At 38.8% G+C, this 13,252-nt stretch overlaps 1 protein-coding gene across 3 annotated transcripts; it reads right to left on the bottom strand.

Annotated features, from left to right (window-relative positions):
• Nucleotides 1–1,370: 1,370 nt before the first annotated feature.
• On the bottom strand, nt 1,371–12,996 carry LOC127435416 (transcription factor GATA-3-like). Of its 3 annotated transcripts, none has more exons than XM_051688897.1 (5): nt 12,125–12,996; nt 10,562–11,032; nt 7,087–7,127; nt 5,263–5,388; nt 1,371–2,602 (listed from the first exon to the last, which is right to left on the bottom strand). In XM_051688897.1, the coding sequence occupies exons 1-5, from the start codon at nt 12,345–12,347 to the stop codon at nt 2,312–2,314; spliced, it is 1,152 nt and encodes a 383-aa protein (XP_051544857.1). In that variant the 5' UTR covers nt 12,348–12,996; the 3' UTR covers nt 1,371–2,311. The 3 variants fall into 3 exon arrangements, with proteins under 3 accessions (XP_051544857.1, XP_051544856.1, XP_051544855.1); XM_051688896.1 differs by lacking the exon at nt 7,087–7,127 and adding an exon at nt 7,188–7,333 and having other exon boundaries at nt 12,125–12,994; XM_051688895.1 differs by lacking the exon at nt 7,087–7,127 and adding an exon at nt 7,188–7,333 and having other exon boundaries at nt 10,505–11,032; nt 12,125–12,993.
• Between the last annotated feature and the right edge of the window lie 256 nt (nt 12,997–13,252).

Below are 13,252 nucleotides of genomic sequence, written 5' to 3'. Positions count from 1 at the left end.
TCAAAGTCAGCAAAGATTTCATCCACTTGTCGCAACTGATTTTGAACATAAATCCTTTCTAATGTTCTCGCATTGATTTTGCAGGTTACGTTTTGGAGAATATGATGTCGATTGGGTATGTTGAGTGCACTCTATCGCAAAAAAATAAAATAATAATAATAATAAAAAATTTTAAAAATTTACAATTTAGTATCACTGAACCTCTGACAGGACTTTGACAAAACATTGTAAAGAGCCAAACCCATCATGGCACTGCCAACTTACCCTTGAGATGCCAACTTAGGCCTTGTTAAACCACAAAATTGTTTAATTACTTCTTTTGCATGATTATTTGCCTACATTAGTGCATTTTCTTTACCTTTACTTTGTATTAGCATCCACAGACTGAGGGAATTTTCTTCTGTGGTCCCTTTCAAACCATTCTACCCATAAGGCTATGCTTCTGTTAACCATGCTTATTTTCACACTTGGCTCTTTTAAAAGCCATCTTAAACTCTTTTTAAGGTCAAAATAAGTGATTAATCTCTTTATACAAATATAGATTGAATTGTCATTTTCATTATTGTATATGCCTTAATTTAACTGGTTGACTTGGAGATCGAGTATTCCCACTGGATTGGTCTGATTCTGAAGATTTTTGCTGTATGCTCGTGCAGAGAAATGTACATTTAGTTTAGGCTATAGTTAGCGGAGGACCGTTGCATCCCAGAGATGAATCATGGACTGAATTTGTTATTGTAGCGCTAACAATAGATACTGTAAGTACTCCAGTGAGATTCTATTACACAATTATCACAAGCTGATAATGTCTCTAGCACTGCTGTTAAAGGGCATTTATGCAGACTTTAAGCATTTTTGTCTCCAAAATGAAAGGTGATTTTATTTTAAACATAATTTGGAAGGAAAAATGAATTTTGCTATCCAAGTATCTGACCGCTATTGACATTTACAGTCCTTCACATCTTTTATTTCTGTCCTAACACGTTCAGAAACATTTCTGATGCAACTAGCATGCTAAACAGTTTGAATGGAATGTCAAATTAATTAAAAGGTGTGTTTGGTAGCATGTTAGGCTGTAATTAGAGTTTGGTCCCTTACAACATGTCTGTTTATTTCTGGGTTTCTTGTTGGTATGCAGACAGAAGTATTTTGGGTAAATCTAGAAGTACCCTTGTGACTAGACAAGGCCATGTGTCAGATATCACACTTATGCTGAGACACAAAAACTCACCCTCGGACACACAAATACGTGCACACATACACACAAACGCATACAAAATCTCTCGCCATTACATTCTTGTGTGATGTCAACAGATTAATCTAGTTTATTATTTTCAAAGAGGAAAAAAAATTACGCAACAAAAAGCAAGTCTTTTTTACACTAGTGATTATTAAATTTTTACAACCATTCAGTCTGCATTACATAAAGAAATAATTCTACATCTTTGTTTCTTTCGTATTTTTGGTACTCTGAATTATACATACAAATAACAAATACAGGAACTTTTTTTCACAATGCATACAACCTGGGCCCAAAGAAGTCTTTCAGGTGTGTATGTGTACGTATGTGCATGTGTGTGTGTGTGCTCATGTAAGTGTGTTAACACAAACCAATTGCCCAAGACCTATAACACATCCAGAAGAGTAGCTGGTAGTCTGCGAGACAGACTTGACTACAAGTTTTAATGCATTACACACCATTTCCTCTACTTTTCCTCCCTCATTTCCCTAATTTTCTCATCATTTGGAAGAAATTGTGGCTGCATCGCCACATCTTTCCAGGTTTGAGTCGTACCCTTCTTATCATTTAGCTGCCCACGGGCATTTCCTCTCCATTTGCTCATTAAAAATTCTTCATTAAATGTATTTCAGACAATTTTTACAAATATATGCAGAGTTCATCTCTGGTCATCGTTCACAGCTCAGGGAGGACTTGTCTCACAGGGGTGAAGAAGTGGAGATGTCGAGAAGAAGAACGGGGTTAGTTTTAAAGTCTCGTAATGTGTCTGTCTTGATGCCTGAGCTGGTGATGCCCACAGGAAAGATGGCATTTGTACACAAATGAAGGTTGACGAAAGGCTTCATGATTGGAGGGTGATGAAGAAAGTCATAGTCTTTTCTCTTTCATTCTCACTGTCTCTCCGTCATGATTTGAAATAGAGGGGTTTAAGCGGGGCATACCAAGGGGAAGGAAGTTGGGGGATCAGACAGCGCACCAGCTGGTTCAAGATCGGGTGACAGGCTTCAAGATTAATGGTGAGTTAAGATGTCCACCGTCTAGAGATTGGGTGGTTGGAGGTAGCAGGGTGCTCTAGCCCATCGCTGTGACCATACTGGAGGGGTGGTGGGGGGCAAAGGGCAAGCTGGAGGAGGGATGCATAGGGGTGGGTGTGGTCAACATGTGGCCGGAGTGTGAGAAGGGAGGGAATGAGCTCATGTGACGCGAGAGGGCGGCCGGGCTGAAAGAACTGTTCTTTTCCATCAAGCTTTTGGAGAAATCCTCCATGCTGTCATGGGACTTTTTGCTTTTCTTGGACTTGCTGGACATCTTCCTGTTCCGGGTCTGGATGCCCTCCTTCTTCATGGTGAGTGGTCGGTTGATCTGCAACAGACAAGATGAGAGAGAAGGCAAATGTTAATAATGGTCACATTACCGTTACACTAACATAAGACAGGAACATCATGACAAAATCCAACATTTCATGCCTAAAGGGTTGCACTTTCTTAGCTCTCAACACTTAATTGAGTTTTGAGTTATGTTTCCTTTAAGTATCAACTTTGTCTCAGATGTTTCTCCTAAAATTTCTTAGGAGAAATAGACACAAAAGAGTCATATGTTGACATACAGTAAGTGTATAGAGCTTGTCTCTTCGTCACCCTTGATAATTTAGCCGTCGGACCGGGCATTGCCCCCCTAAATTTAGATTGTCTAGATTGTTGTGCATTGCCCCCCCCCCCAGAAACCGATACCAAAACATGGTCAAGGGGGCCTGGTCTGACAAAGAGACAACCAGTTGCCCCAAATTAGCAAAAAATGAACAAAATTTAAGCCATGGTTGAAATTATAATTTGAGTCTTTTTCTCTGGAAAATAATGTGAGAAGCAGGAAACTTAAGAAAAGTCTACATTTGTTCTTCCTACCTTGTTGTCTTAGAGAAACAAAAGAGATCTCATTTGTGATTTTCTTTCCTACAGGCATGCTGGAACCTCACCCCTCTTTAAATTGGGGTTTCTGGGATTATGCCAAACAAAGGTTATGCCACTTTACACACTCATAGTAAAACAGTTTAACACTCAGAGTCCAAGGATGTTCTGATGATATGTAATAGAGCTCCATTATATCACAAATCTGTCCGCTTCTTTGTGTGAGAGAATGTGTATATATGAGTGTGTGTTTCAGGTCATATCAGGACTAGGCTGGATTTAGCCTCCGATTCCCTGATGCCAGGCATGGATGATGCCAGGCTTGCCAAAGAGAGAAACCCCAGACTCAAGCTCAAGCGCTGTGGCACTGCCATGACTGTCTACCAAACCCTGACACTATCACCCCGTAATTGCGCTCTCCCTCTCTATGTCTTAAAAACTCTAGACTTGATACGCAAGAGCTGTTGAGTGATACTATGATGCATTAGTTTTTCTGAGACTATACGATTTAACTCATATGTATGACTCCAACGTTAATAACTTGTGTGCTGTGTACAAATATTTTATCATTTTGAATAGTAAGAAAGCAAATAAACCCTTAAAAATTTTTGATTTCAATTAAATTAGTAATAGACTGAAATATTGACCAAACTGATTAATCGGTCAATTTATGACTTCGGCGTTAATTAATTAATTAATCTGTTGATATTTTACAATTTTGAGATTATCGGCATAGGTATATTGTGCGTATGTTAATTTTCATTCAGTTAATCTAATTTTAGTAATTATTTTACAGAATATATCAGTCATCTGCTATCCTGTTCTCTAGATTGGCATCAACATTGTTTATCGAAGAATCCTTAGCAGTCGACCACTCATACAAATGTGAGCATGTGTGTCTTTTGTTGTTTTTTTAAACTCTTATAAATGGACACGGCGAAGCAAAACTGTTAATTTAAAACATCTCCATTGGCCACCACAGAAAAAACACGTTTACAACCGGCAGCTATGAAAAACTCTTTCAATCAAACGTTGTTCTGCTATTTTCTTTTGGGCCGCAGTCGTAGAAATTGACAAAAAAAAACCAGGTCAGAAATCTAACCCCAGACTGACAGACATACAAATACAAACACATATCGGTTTTGATGACAAATCCCTGTACGCTGTATGAGAGATGGGAGTGGATGTGGAAATGCAAACATGAGAGTTAGTGAAAAGCAGCCTTGAGAGAGCTTGGCTTAATTTAGCGTGCAAAATCTGTAATTCAAATCAAAGTAGGCCGACCTCAACAGAATGTAGGATGTACCAAAACAAACTAATTATCCAATTACCTAGAGTCTTGGTCATTTTGAGTGATAAAATATATTATTAGTTTCTCTGATAACCTAGGTCAAGTTTTGGGTAGGGATTTTTCTCTGAATTCTTATGAAACAGCCAAAACCAACATGGTAAAATTATTTAACAGAATGTGCTTTGCGTGACTAGTAAGGGAGTGAAACAGGAGCATGGGGCCTTTAAGTGTGATGATACAGGATACCAGAGCTGATTAGGTTAAATGAAAATGTTCCCCAGCATAAGTTTAACATAGAAATACCACCAACTGAATTCAACCAAAGTGTAATTTGATAGTTCAACAGTACTAGCATTTTAGGAGTAGCATAATAGTAATAATAATAAATAATAATATGAGCAAGAACAAAACGAATCTCTGCACATAATTGACTAGAACATCTTGAGACCATTGAGGAATGATTACAAATGGTTCTGGCTTTCGAAATGGGTTAAGTTGTCCCTGGGGTGCAAAAATCACACTACTAGTCAATCATTGGGGTCAAGACAGGCCCTGGCAACATTCCCCAATCAGAATAAACTTCAAATAATGAAACTGCTGGTGTGATTGATTAGTCTTTATGGTAGATTTCTTTCTCAAATGTGTTTTTCTCAAAACAAAATTAAAAAATCACGATGTTGTGAAAGAAAGAAAGAAAGAAAGAAAGAAAGAAAGAAAGAAAGAAAGAAAGAAAGAAAGATAAATGGCATGACATGAAAGCTGCCTTCATGCATAGAGAAGATAGAAAATATCTTACTAGATAAGTGTAAGACAGCTATGGAGCTTACATTGTGTAATTTGTAATAGAGGCCGCAGGCGTTGCAGACAGGATCGCCATTCGCATTTCTCCGCCACAGTGTCGTCGTGGTCGTTTGACAGTTTGCGCATGATGTCCCCGCTCGTCTGGCAGCAGACTGATGGACACACAAATAGAGAGAATCACATTTATTACACCGAAAATACAATAACTTCAAGATCATTATTGCATTCCTATGGTAAGTGCTACCACCCTTCTTTTCCCTGAGGCTGCAAATGGTTTTTAAGTGATGCAGAAATATATCAGAGGAAAGAGATGTCTATAACCCTGGTGCCTTAAACTCCGAGTAAAAATAGTGCCTTGCGCACATGTCCTTTCAAACCTAAATATTTACAGAGGACATGAAAGCGCTGGTTTAAATAGTGCCCATTAAAGCTGATGGCATCTTCCCATTAAATGATGGAATGGATCCACGTTTAAACATCAACGTGGCAGTTCAATTGGATATTACCCAACTTTTATTCAAAATGCTTTCTCTAAATTAACATGCATTATTTAGAATAAGAAGTATTAGAAATTATTCATTAAAAAGCAGTTACTAGCATAATCAGTTATCATAAGTAAAAACTGCTAAATATACTAAATATAAAAGGAAAAACAATAAAAAAATAAATGCAATGAATTTGTAGAGATCAGCAACATATCTGGAATGGATGCAGAAGGGAAAATAAATCATGCTGTATTAATGCAGGGTTAATGGCGGAATGCTGAACTGACATACTGAAATGACAATGACCAATAACTGTGTTGGTTAAATCGGCTTTAATTCGTAGGCTGATAATCGCGTAACTGATTGACTGATAAATTATTGTCGTGCGCATTATCGAAAGGCGCAATTACTTCTAAGCGTTATAAAATATTGGCGTCTGATATTATTTACTAGTACTGGTATTTATTTAATTTATTTTTTTTTTATTTTTGTGTGTTAAAATAATTTAAACAACATTTTAATTGGCAAATTAAGTCAAATAAATTAGGGAAAGAGGATTTTTTATTTTTTTATTTTTACCCAATGCCAAAATGTAATTATCTATTTCGCTTTCTATTTCGCATTATTATTATTATTACTATTATTATTTTCCGTAGTATTTGTGAGTATTTTAGCGCGACTCCCTGAGCTCCCTGAAGATCAATCTAAAGTCTTGACTCCTATGTGCGCGCTCTCGCCTGTATGTTTAGACTGCGGGAGCGAGCTCTGTTGTTCGAGGAGTTTTATCAGCAGCGCTCAGATATCCGGCAGTCTTTTCCTGGGAAGTCGGATTTTCACATAGAGGGAGAGAGAAGGCCAATGCCAAAATAGCAGCGCTCGAACTATTTTCCTGCTCCTCAAGAGCCTCGGCGCTCTTCAAGCCTAAAGAGAGAGTCTGTGCTGCCAGGCCATTGAAACACAGAGTTTCTCCCTCTCTCATTTATTAAATCCCTGTAAAACTGTGTCTCTAGATGGATGGCATATTGTCGGAATTGAACATAATTTCTGCAGACATATTTGACCTGTTGGAGCTGATCGCCTCCCACGCGTAATCGTTTCAGATAAGCGCTCGTTTCACAACACTTTGAAGTCTCTCCATGACCAATTTCGTTACGCTGACATGGAGTCACTGTGTCAGCAATATCTTCGATAAAATAAAATTGTGCTGGGATTTGTGTCTAACGGAGCGGGGTTGAAGAAAAAAAACTGATACAGAAAATGACTATTATTATTATTACTATTATTTACCATCCAATAATAATAATAATAATAATAATAATAATAATAATAATGTAACTGCTAAGCTTAATCTAAAAGAAATGAGACCTGCACTTGGCGAGTCAATTTCTTGCAGCTAACACTTCTTCCTGGGTAGAAAAAGAGAGAGAAAGACAGTGTCATTAATGCAATGCTACAGAGAAACATACCAGCCTGCGCTTGGGTTTGATGAGGGGTCGGTTCTGTCCGTTCATCTTGTGGTACAGTCCGCAGGCGTTACACAAATAGTGACCGGTGCCATCCCTTCGCCACAGAGGAGTTGAGGTGGCCCCGCAGTTAACACATTCTCTACCCTCTGCGAACACAGATACACACACGCATGCACAACTGATTTTTTAGAACCCTAAAACACACTTTACACACATGCGCACGTAAGCACAACTACAACATCTTTAGCTTTTAAGTTACTAGTGACCACACTAAAACGCCAGGGGCCGGTCACTTTGATTTATGTTAAAACACATCATTATTACTAAAAATTACATATGATTCCAAATTAATCATTATTACAAATAATAACGAATAATGTATTATTCATAAGAAATATGCACAGGTAACATAGACAAAACACTGGCGGCAATAATCATAATAATCCATTAATATTTTGATGATGATAATACAAAACATATATTTGGAAATGCATTAATAATAATAATAATAATAATAATAATAATAATAATAAATGATTTACATTGTTATTATTAATGCATTTCTATAGCAAAAGCATTATCTAATGTTACATCAGTGAGCTTAACTCCTCAGTCGTCAAATATGACATCATCTGATAAGATCTACAAATAACTTAGCGGTTCTAAGTAGTGAAAATGTACACAAAGATAGGTCTTATCAAACGTATCAAAGGCTACTACTGCAGGCTCGAAACAACGATGCCATGAAAATATTGCAACATTCATTAGAAGATGGAATCGCAAATATATACCTGGATAAAACGATATGACTCGATTTCCAAAGAAACAACCTCCCGGTTCATTAAACCAAATAACTACACTAGTGGTGGTGGTGGTGGTGTTATTGTTGTTATTAATAATAATAATAATAATAATAATAATAATAATAATCGGCTAATAATAATAATAATAATAATAATAACAACAACAGGCTAATAATAACCTAATAATAATAATAATAATTTAAAATGGAAATTTGTTAGGCTCTATGGCTAAAAATAATATTAAATAAATTCAGTGACAGCATGTGAAAGCGGCGGCCTAATTAACTCATTGTGAAACCTGCTCGCTTTACGTAATTAAAACAGCGTAGCGTTTGATTGGCATCCTTTCCGTTTGACTGACAGGTGAAGGGCGCGCGCTTCACATGTTCAGTGACCCACGCCTCCGGTCGCTCCACTGAAACGAAAAACAACCTCGCCGTGGCAGCCCCTCTTGTATAGCCGGTAGGATTTCTGTGTGAGTAGCGAGGCTCTTTGTGGCTCTACTAACTGCCAAAACCCGCAGAGCTCGCCAGCACATCACCCTCGCTTGTGGAAAAACATTGCGTAGCTACTTCTCTACTCTGTCACTTTATTTGTATGTCACACGGGGAAGTTGTCACAAGGGCTGTATCTCAGTAACTGTAAAGTTTAGAGTCAACTGTCCAACTGCATACACGCTTGATTTCGAGCAATGTTTTAGTTAATGTAACTAAAACATTAACTGTAAAGTTAATGTTTTTATAATACATTTATAATAATATAATAATATAAATATTATTCTTATTATTATTAAACTAAACTAAAAATGTCACTATTATCATACTTAAACTTGCCTGTATAATGAAGGTAGATTTTAGTTACAAGATTGACTATGTTTTGAGGACAAGATTGATTTTAATATATTGTTATTGGGGCACGTTGTCACCACTTTATTGCGGAAAAATATCACCTGTGTTTTAGGTATATGTTGTAATTTTATATAATTTATTGAATACGATTTCAGTTGGCCAAAACAGTGTTTTGATATTTTGTTATGTAACCATTTACACTTTTCTGTTTCAGTTGAGCCTAGCTACATGAAAAGCCTATTATAGCCAATTTAATGACAGGTTCCTATTGTGACAACATGCCCCGCAATAGTGTGTTGAATAAACTGTATATATTTATTTATTTGTTTTTTACTAGAGAATAACTGTGGAAAAGCTTTAGACTTAAAGTAATGTGCCTATATTAGAATTACTCGCAATAATGAACCTAACCTCAGGAATACTCACTGGATTGCTACAACGTGTGACAACTAGCCCCGGTCTCCCCTGTATCCGCGGTCATATGCTTACTGCGCAAAATATAAAATGTTTCTAGAATAAAACCAAAGTAAACCGCAATACTTTTTTTATTAATTTTTTTTTTTTTTAAACGATTATAAAATAGCTGAATGGATAGCTTTTTCTCTCTCATTATCATATCATCTATTGCAATGAGAAGCCCGTGATTTAAAATGGTCCGTTCGCTAATCGCATTATAAAAGCTGACCTTTTGAAATCATTTCTCTGTGTGTTTGGATAACACTCTGTTTCTCTGCACGTCGGCCGTGCATTGCGCGAGCTCATTTGTTATTCCGAGCTATCCGGGGCGCATCCGGACTCTATCAAAGATTCTGCGCAAAGTAAACAATGCAACTGTCGCGTGCAGCAGTCTGAAAATAATTGGATTAGTTTAAATATATAAACTAGCTAGAGATGGGGCCGTGCACTGCGAGGCAAAAGAGAAGTAAGAGATGAGAGAGAAAAAAACACAGACACACAAACGCACACACACACACACACACACACGTCTACATCCGGAAAGCCCTCGCGCTCCGCTTTTAACGTGTGTACTGCATATGCTGAGCGACGTTTTATAAATCTGAGCATTTAATTCCGCTTTGTAACGACGTTAAAACATTTGAAATAACATTTTCCAAAGCGTTTATTGTATATTAACGGAACAGTGTAGCTGAAGCAGGCATGTTAGCAAATCTCCGCCCTCTCTCATTTTCATAAAAGAGAACGTTTATTGCATATTTATTATTAAAATTAACATCTGTGAGGTTTTTACAGCAGTAACGAATTAAGCAGTCAGATTTGCAAAATTGCTCCAATGAACATAATTCCAAAAATTACGTTTTCACATCTTCATCATATATATATATATATATATTTTTTTCTTTTTCATAATGTTGCTGATGTGCCTTATTTTATTTAACATGTTTTGCTTTGATATCTTAAATCATTTGAGGGAGGGGAGTCATTGCTGCTCCAAATTTGATAGCCAGGCCTTGGCACTGGCAAAGAAAAGTCCAGGACCCGGGAACTGACTTACCTGGGAGGTTGTTTTTGAGGAAAATGAATAGAATGGCAAGTACACAATAAGAGAGCTCTCAGGGGGAAGGGGGGGATGGGGGGCAATCTGTTGTTGAATGATCTGACTGTGGTTATGTTAGTAAAATCAAAGGGTAATAAAGCGCACGCCTACCTGAACAGGACCTTGTTTTTGGTCTCGTTTTGGAACCATAACTAGAAGAGGACCCACCTATCAGGCTACTTGGTGGGAAGAGCCCCGGCCCGTAATCGGACACATAGGAAGGGTAAGTGGCGATGGGGTGGTGCGCGGAGGACGCGCCCGCTCCGATAGAGGCCATGCTCCGACTATGAGCCGAATCCAGCTTCATGCTCTCTGCCAGAGACACCTGGTACTTAATGCACTCTTTGTCCTCCTGCCGTAAGGATGAGCCTGACGTGGAAATGGCCGGGTCAGGGGACACATCTTTGGGTGGAGTGGGGGGAAAGGTGAAGAGGTGTGGGCTGGAGTGGCCTCCGGACAGAGAGGAGGACGAGGCTGGGGGGTAGACGGACAGAGACCCGGGAGAACTGTGGTGCAGGGAAGCCTTGGGGAAGGGGCCGAGGTTCCAGGGTGAGGTACTGTGGTGAGGGCCGATGCCTTTACTTCCATCAAGCCAAGGCAGAGAGCCATGTAGCAATGATGGGCGACACACCTGACTACCTGCAGAGACAAAGTACAAGCCTGATGTTAGGACATGGCGAGGTGGGGCTGGGGGTTTCATTTCCTAAGATCATAACATTAGGATCCCAAGGAATGACAACAGAATGATTCGAAAATGATATATATATATACACTGATTTAAAAACAATCAAGATATATTACTTTACACCACGTGAACACTGCCAAATACATTTTGATTGAATTGATCTAGACATAAATATTTGGTCATTTTAGGCGATGAGAACCCCATTTAGCAACGGCCTTTTGTTGCATGATAAAAAAAACTAAAAAAAAACTAGTGCAACTTACTAAAAGAGTAAAACCCTGAAACTGCACGTAAGGGCCTACATTCCTCTGAGAGGTTTTCGATGGCGCCGGGAAGGGTCACAATTAACAAAGTTTCGCACTTTTAAACGACTTTCGATCTCTTTACACACCAGTATCTACTGATGATGCACGGATTTGGAAAGTTTTGAGAGGGGACGATTCAAAGAGAAACAAGGTCACGCTTTGCCCCATTCCGCTCAGGAAGTCATGTCAATAAATTAAAGCAATAGTTCTTCCGCACTCCAATTCAAGTACCTTGTACAAAATCAGCACAAAATGCGCGCTTCCTAATTTAGAGCCTAATTGTTGAAAATGACCGAATTTAATCCCAACAAGCCAGTGCTAAAACAATTATAATTCCCCCTATACTATATTATCACATATTTCGACTTCTATGTGAGTTTTCGGATTATAGCCTACTGTTTGCTGCTCACGTTTTGTTTAAAATGGTTTTCTACAATTAACTGAAAACCTCGCGTTATTTAATAGCCGCTTAAATTGTATTATATTATTAATGCATGGCCTTAAAAGTCAAATAACAAAAGAATACTAGAAAGATGTGAAACCAGTGACACACCGCTTCAGGTAAGCCACATGTAAATACACCGACACTGTTCAAAAGAGTCAGTTGCATTTTCAGTACAATACTATGAGCTGTTTCAGTCCTCTCTACCTATTTCTGTTATACTGGAAAAAGTGCATAGATCAAAAATGTTAATTACTGGTCCACGTTTCATTGGAAATGACTGTAAATAGGCTACTTACTGTGAGGTGGCGGTGGGTATCTCTGCACGGCCCGAACCGAGTTCCCGTAATACGGGTGGTTGCTCTGTCCGTCGATATTAAACAATACATCCACATCTTCCGTGAGGGAATACTGCGATGGGTCCATGTAGGAGTGTCCCAGTCCCGGGTGGTGTGTCTCGGGATGCTGGCCGTTAATGACCGGGTGATGATGGGTCATCCAGCGGGGCTGCTCCGCTTCCATCGTTTAAATTTCTTTTAGCAAACGTTCATGCACTCACCGATACACAGAGCACGAAAGTTCAAAAAAATGTACAAACTCCTCCTTTGTTTAATCCACAGGTTCGATTCTTTTACTTCCGATCACCTGAAATTGAACAAGACAATTTTTACTCAGTCCGTCCTTTCGTTTGCGTTCTTTCAGTAATTTGCAAATTACCGGCACCTCATATAAACCGGATCCGTGAATAAATGCGTATTAACTTCTGAAAGTCAAATGCGAAAGTCCGTGTACGCATCCAAACGCTCGTCAAGTTCCGCAAGTTTTCTCTCTCTCTCTCTCTCTCTCTCTCTCTCTCTCTCTCTCTCTCTCTCTCAGTTGCGTTGATTTAACTCAACAAGTGAATTTGATGGTTCAGGCCAAGCCGGGTTGATCTGGATAAGTTTTCTGCCTACTGACTGAACACAAGTTTGATCAAATCTGTGTTTATGTGCAGTAGTAGTAACCCGCTTCCCTCTTACTCTGAATGCATCCCTCCCTCTAACTCTCTTTCTCTAGCGCTCACTCCCTCTGTCGCTGAATGCACTGCTCTCTCTGTGTTTTTTGTTTTGTTTTTGTTTTTTTTTTACAGTGAAGGCATTCTTTCAGGATGGCGCCAGTCAGCTCAATGCTTGCAGACAGCTGTGGCGCGACGCAACTTAAGGAGGGTCTGTGCTGTGGTGTCATCAGTAGGGGCGGGGCCCGAACGCCTGGACTAATTGAATAAAGTGGGCCAGGGAAAGATGACCAGGAGTTGCGCCCCATTCTGCCTCCCCATTCATATATAGAGTGGAGTATGTTTTTGTTTAGCAGATATCTGAACGTGTTGATATCTGCATCACCTTAGTCTACATACACAAACGCATCCACGCACAATGCATTTATTCCCA

The sequence above is a fragment of the Myxocyprinus asiaticus genome, chromosome 45 (assembly GCF_019703515.2).
Source record: "Myxocyprinus asiaticus isolate MX2 ecotype Aquarium Trade chromosome 45, UBuf_Myxa_2, whole genome shotgun sequence".
In the NCBI taxonomy this organism is placed as follows: domain Eukaryota; kingdom Metazoa; phylum Chordata; class Actinopteri; order Cypriniformes; family Catostomidae; genus Myxocyprinus; species Myxocyprinus asiaticus.
Note: the sequence above shows the minus strand (reverse complement) of the source record. Positions and strands in the feature narration are given on the sequence as shown.

What these genes read in the sequence shown, in the direction of transcription:
- LOC127435416 (XM_051688895.1), bottom strand. Translation starts at nt 12,347, where the DNA reads ATGGAAGCGGAGCAGCCCCGCTGGATGACCCATCATCACCCGGTCATT. An exon ending in AAAAACAAGGTCCTGTTCAG is followed by an intron (nt 7,334 to 10,504) that starts GTAGGCGTGCGC and finishes CTGTGTTCGCAG; the next exon opens with AGGGTAGAGAATGTGTTAAC. An exon ending in TCTATTACAAATTACACAAT is followed by an intron (nt 2,603 to 5,262) that starts GTAAGCTCCATA and finishes TGTCTGTTGCAG; the next exon opens with ATCAACCGACCACTCACCAT.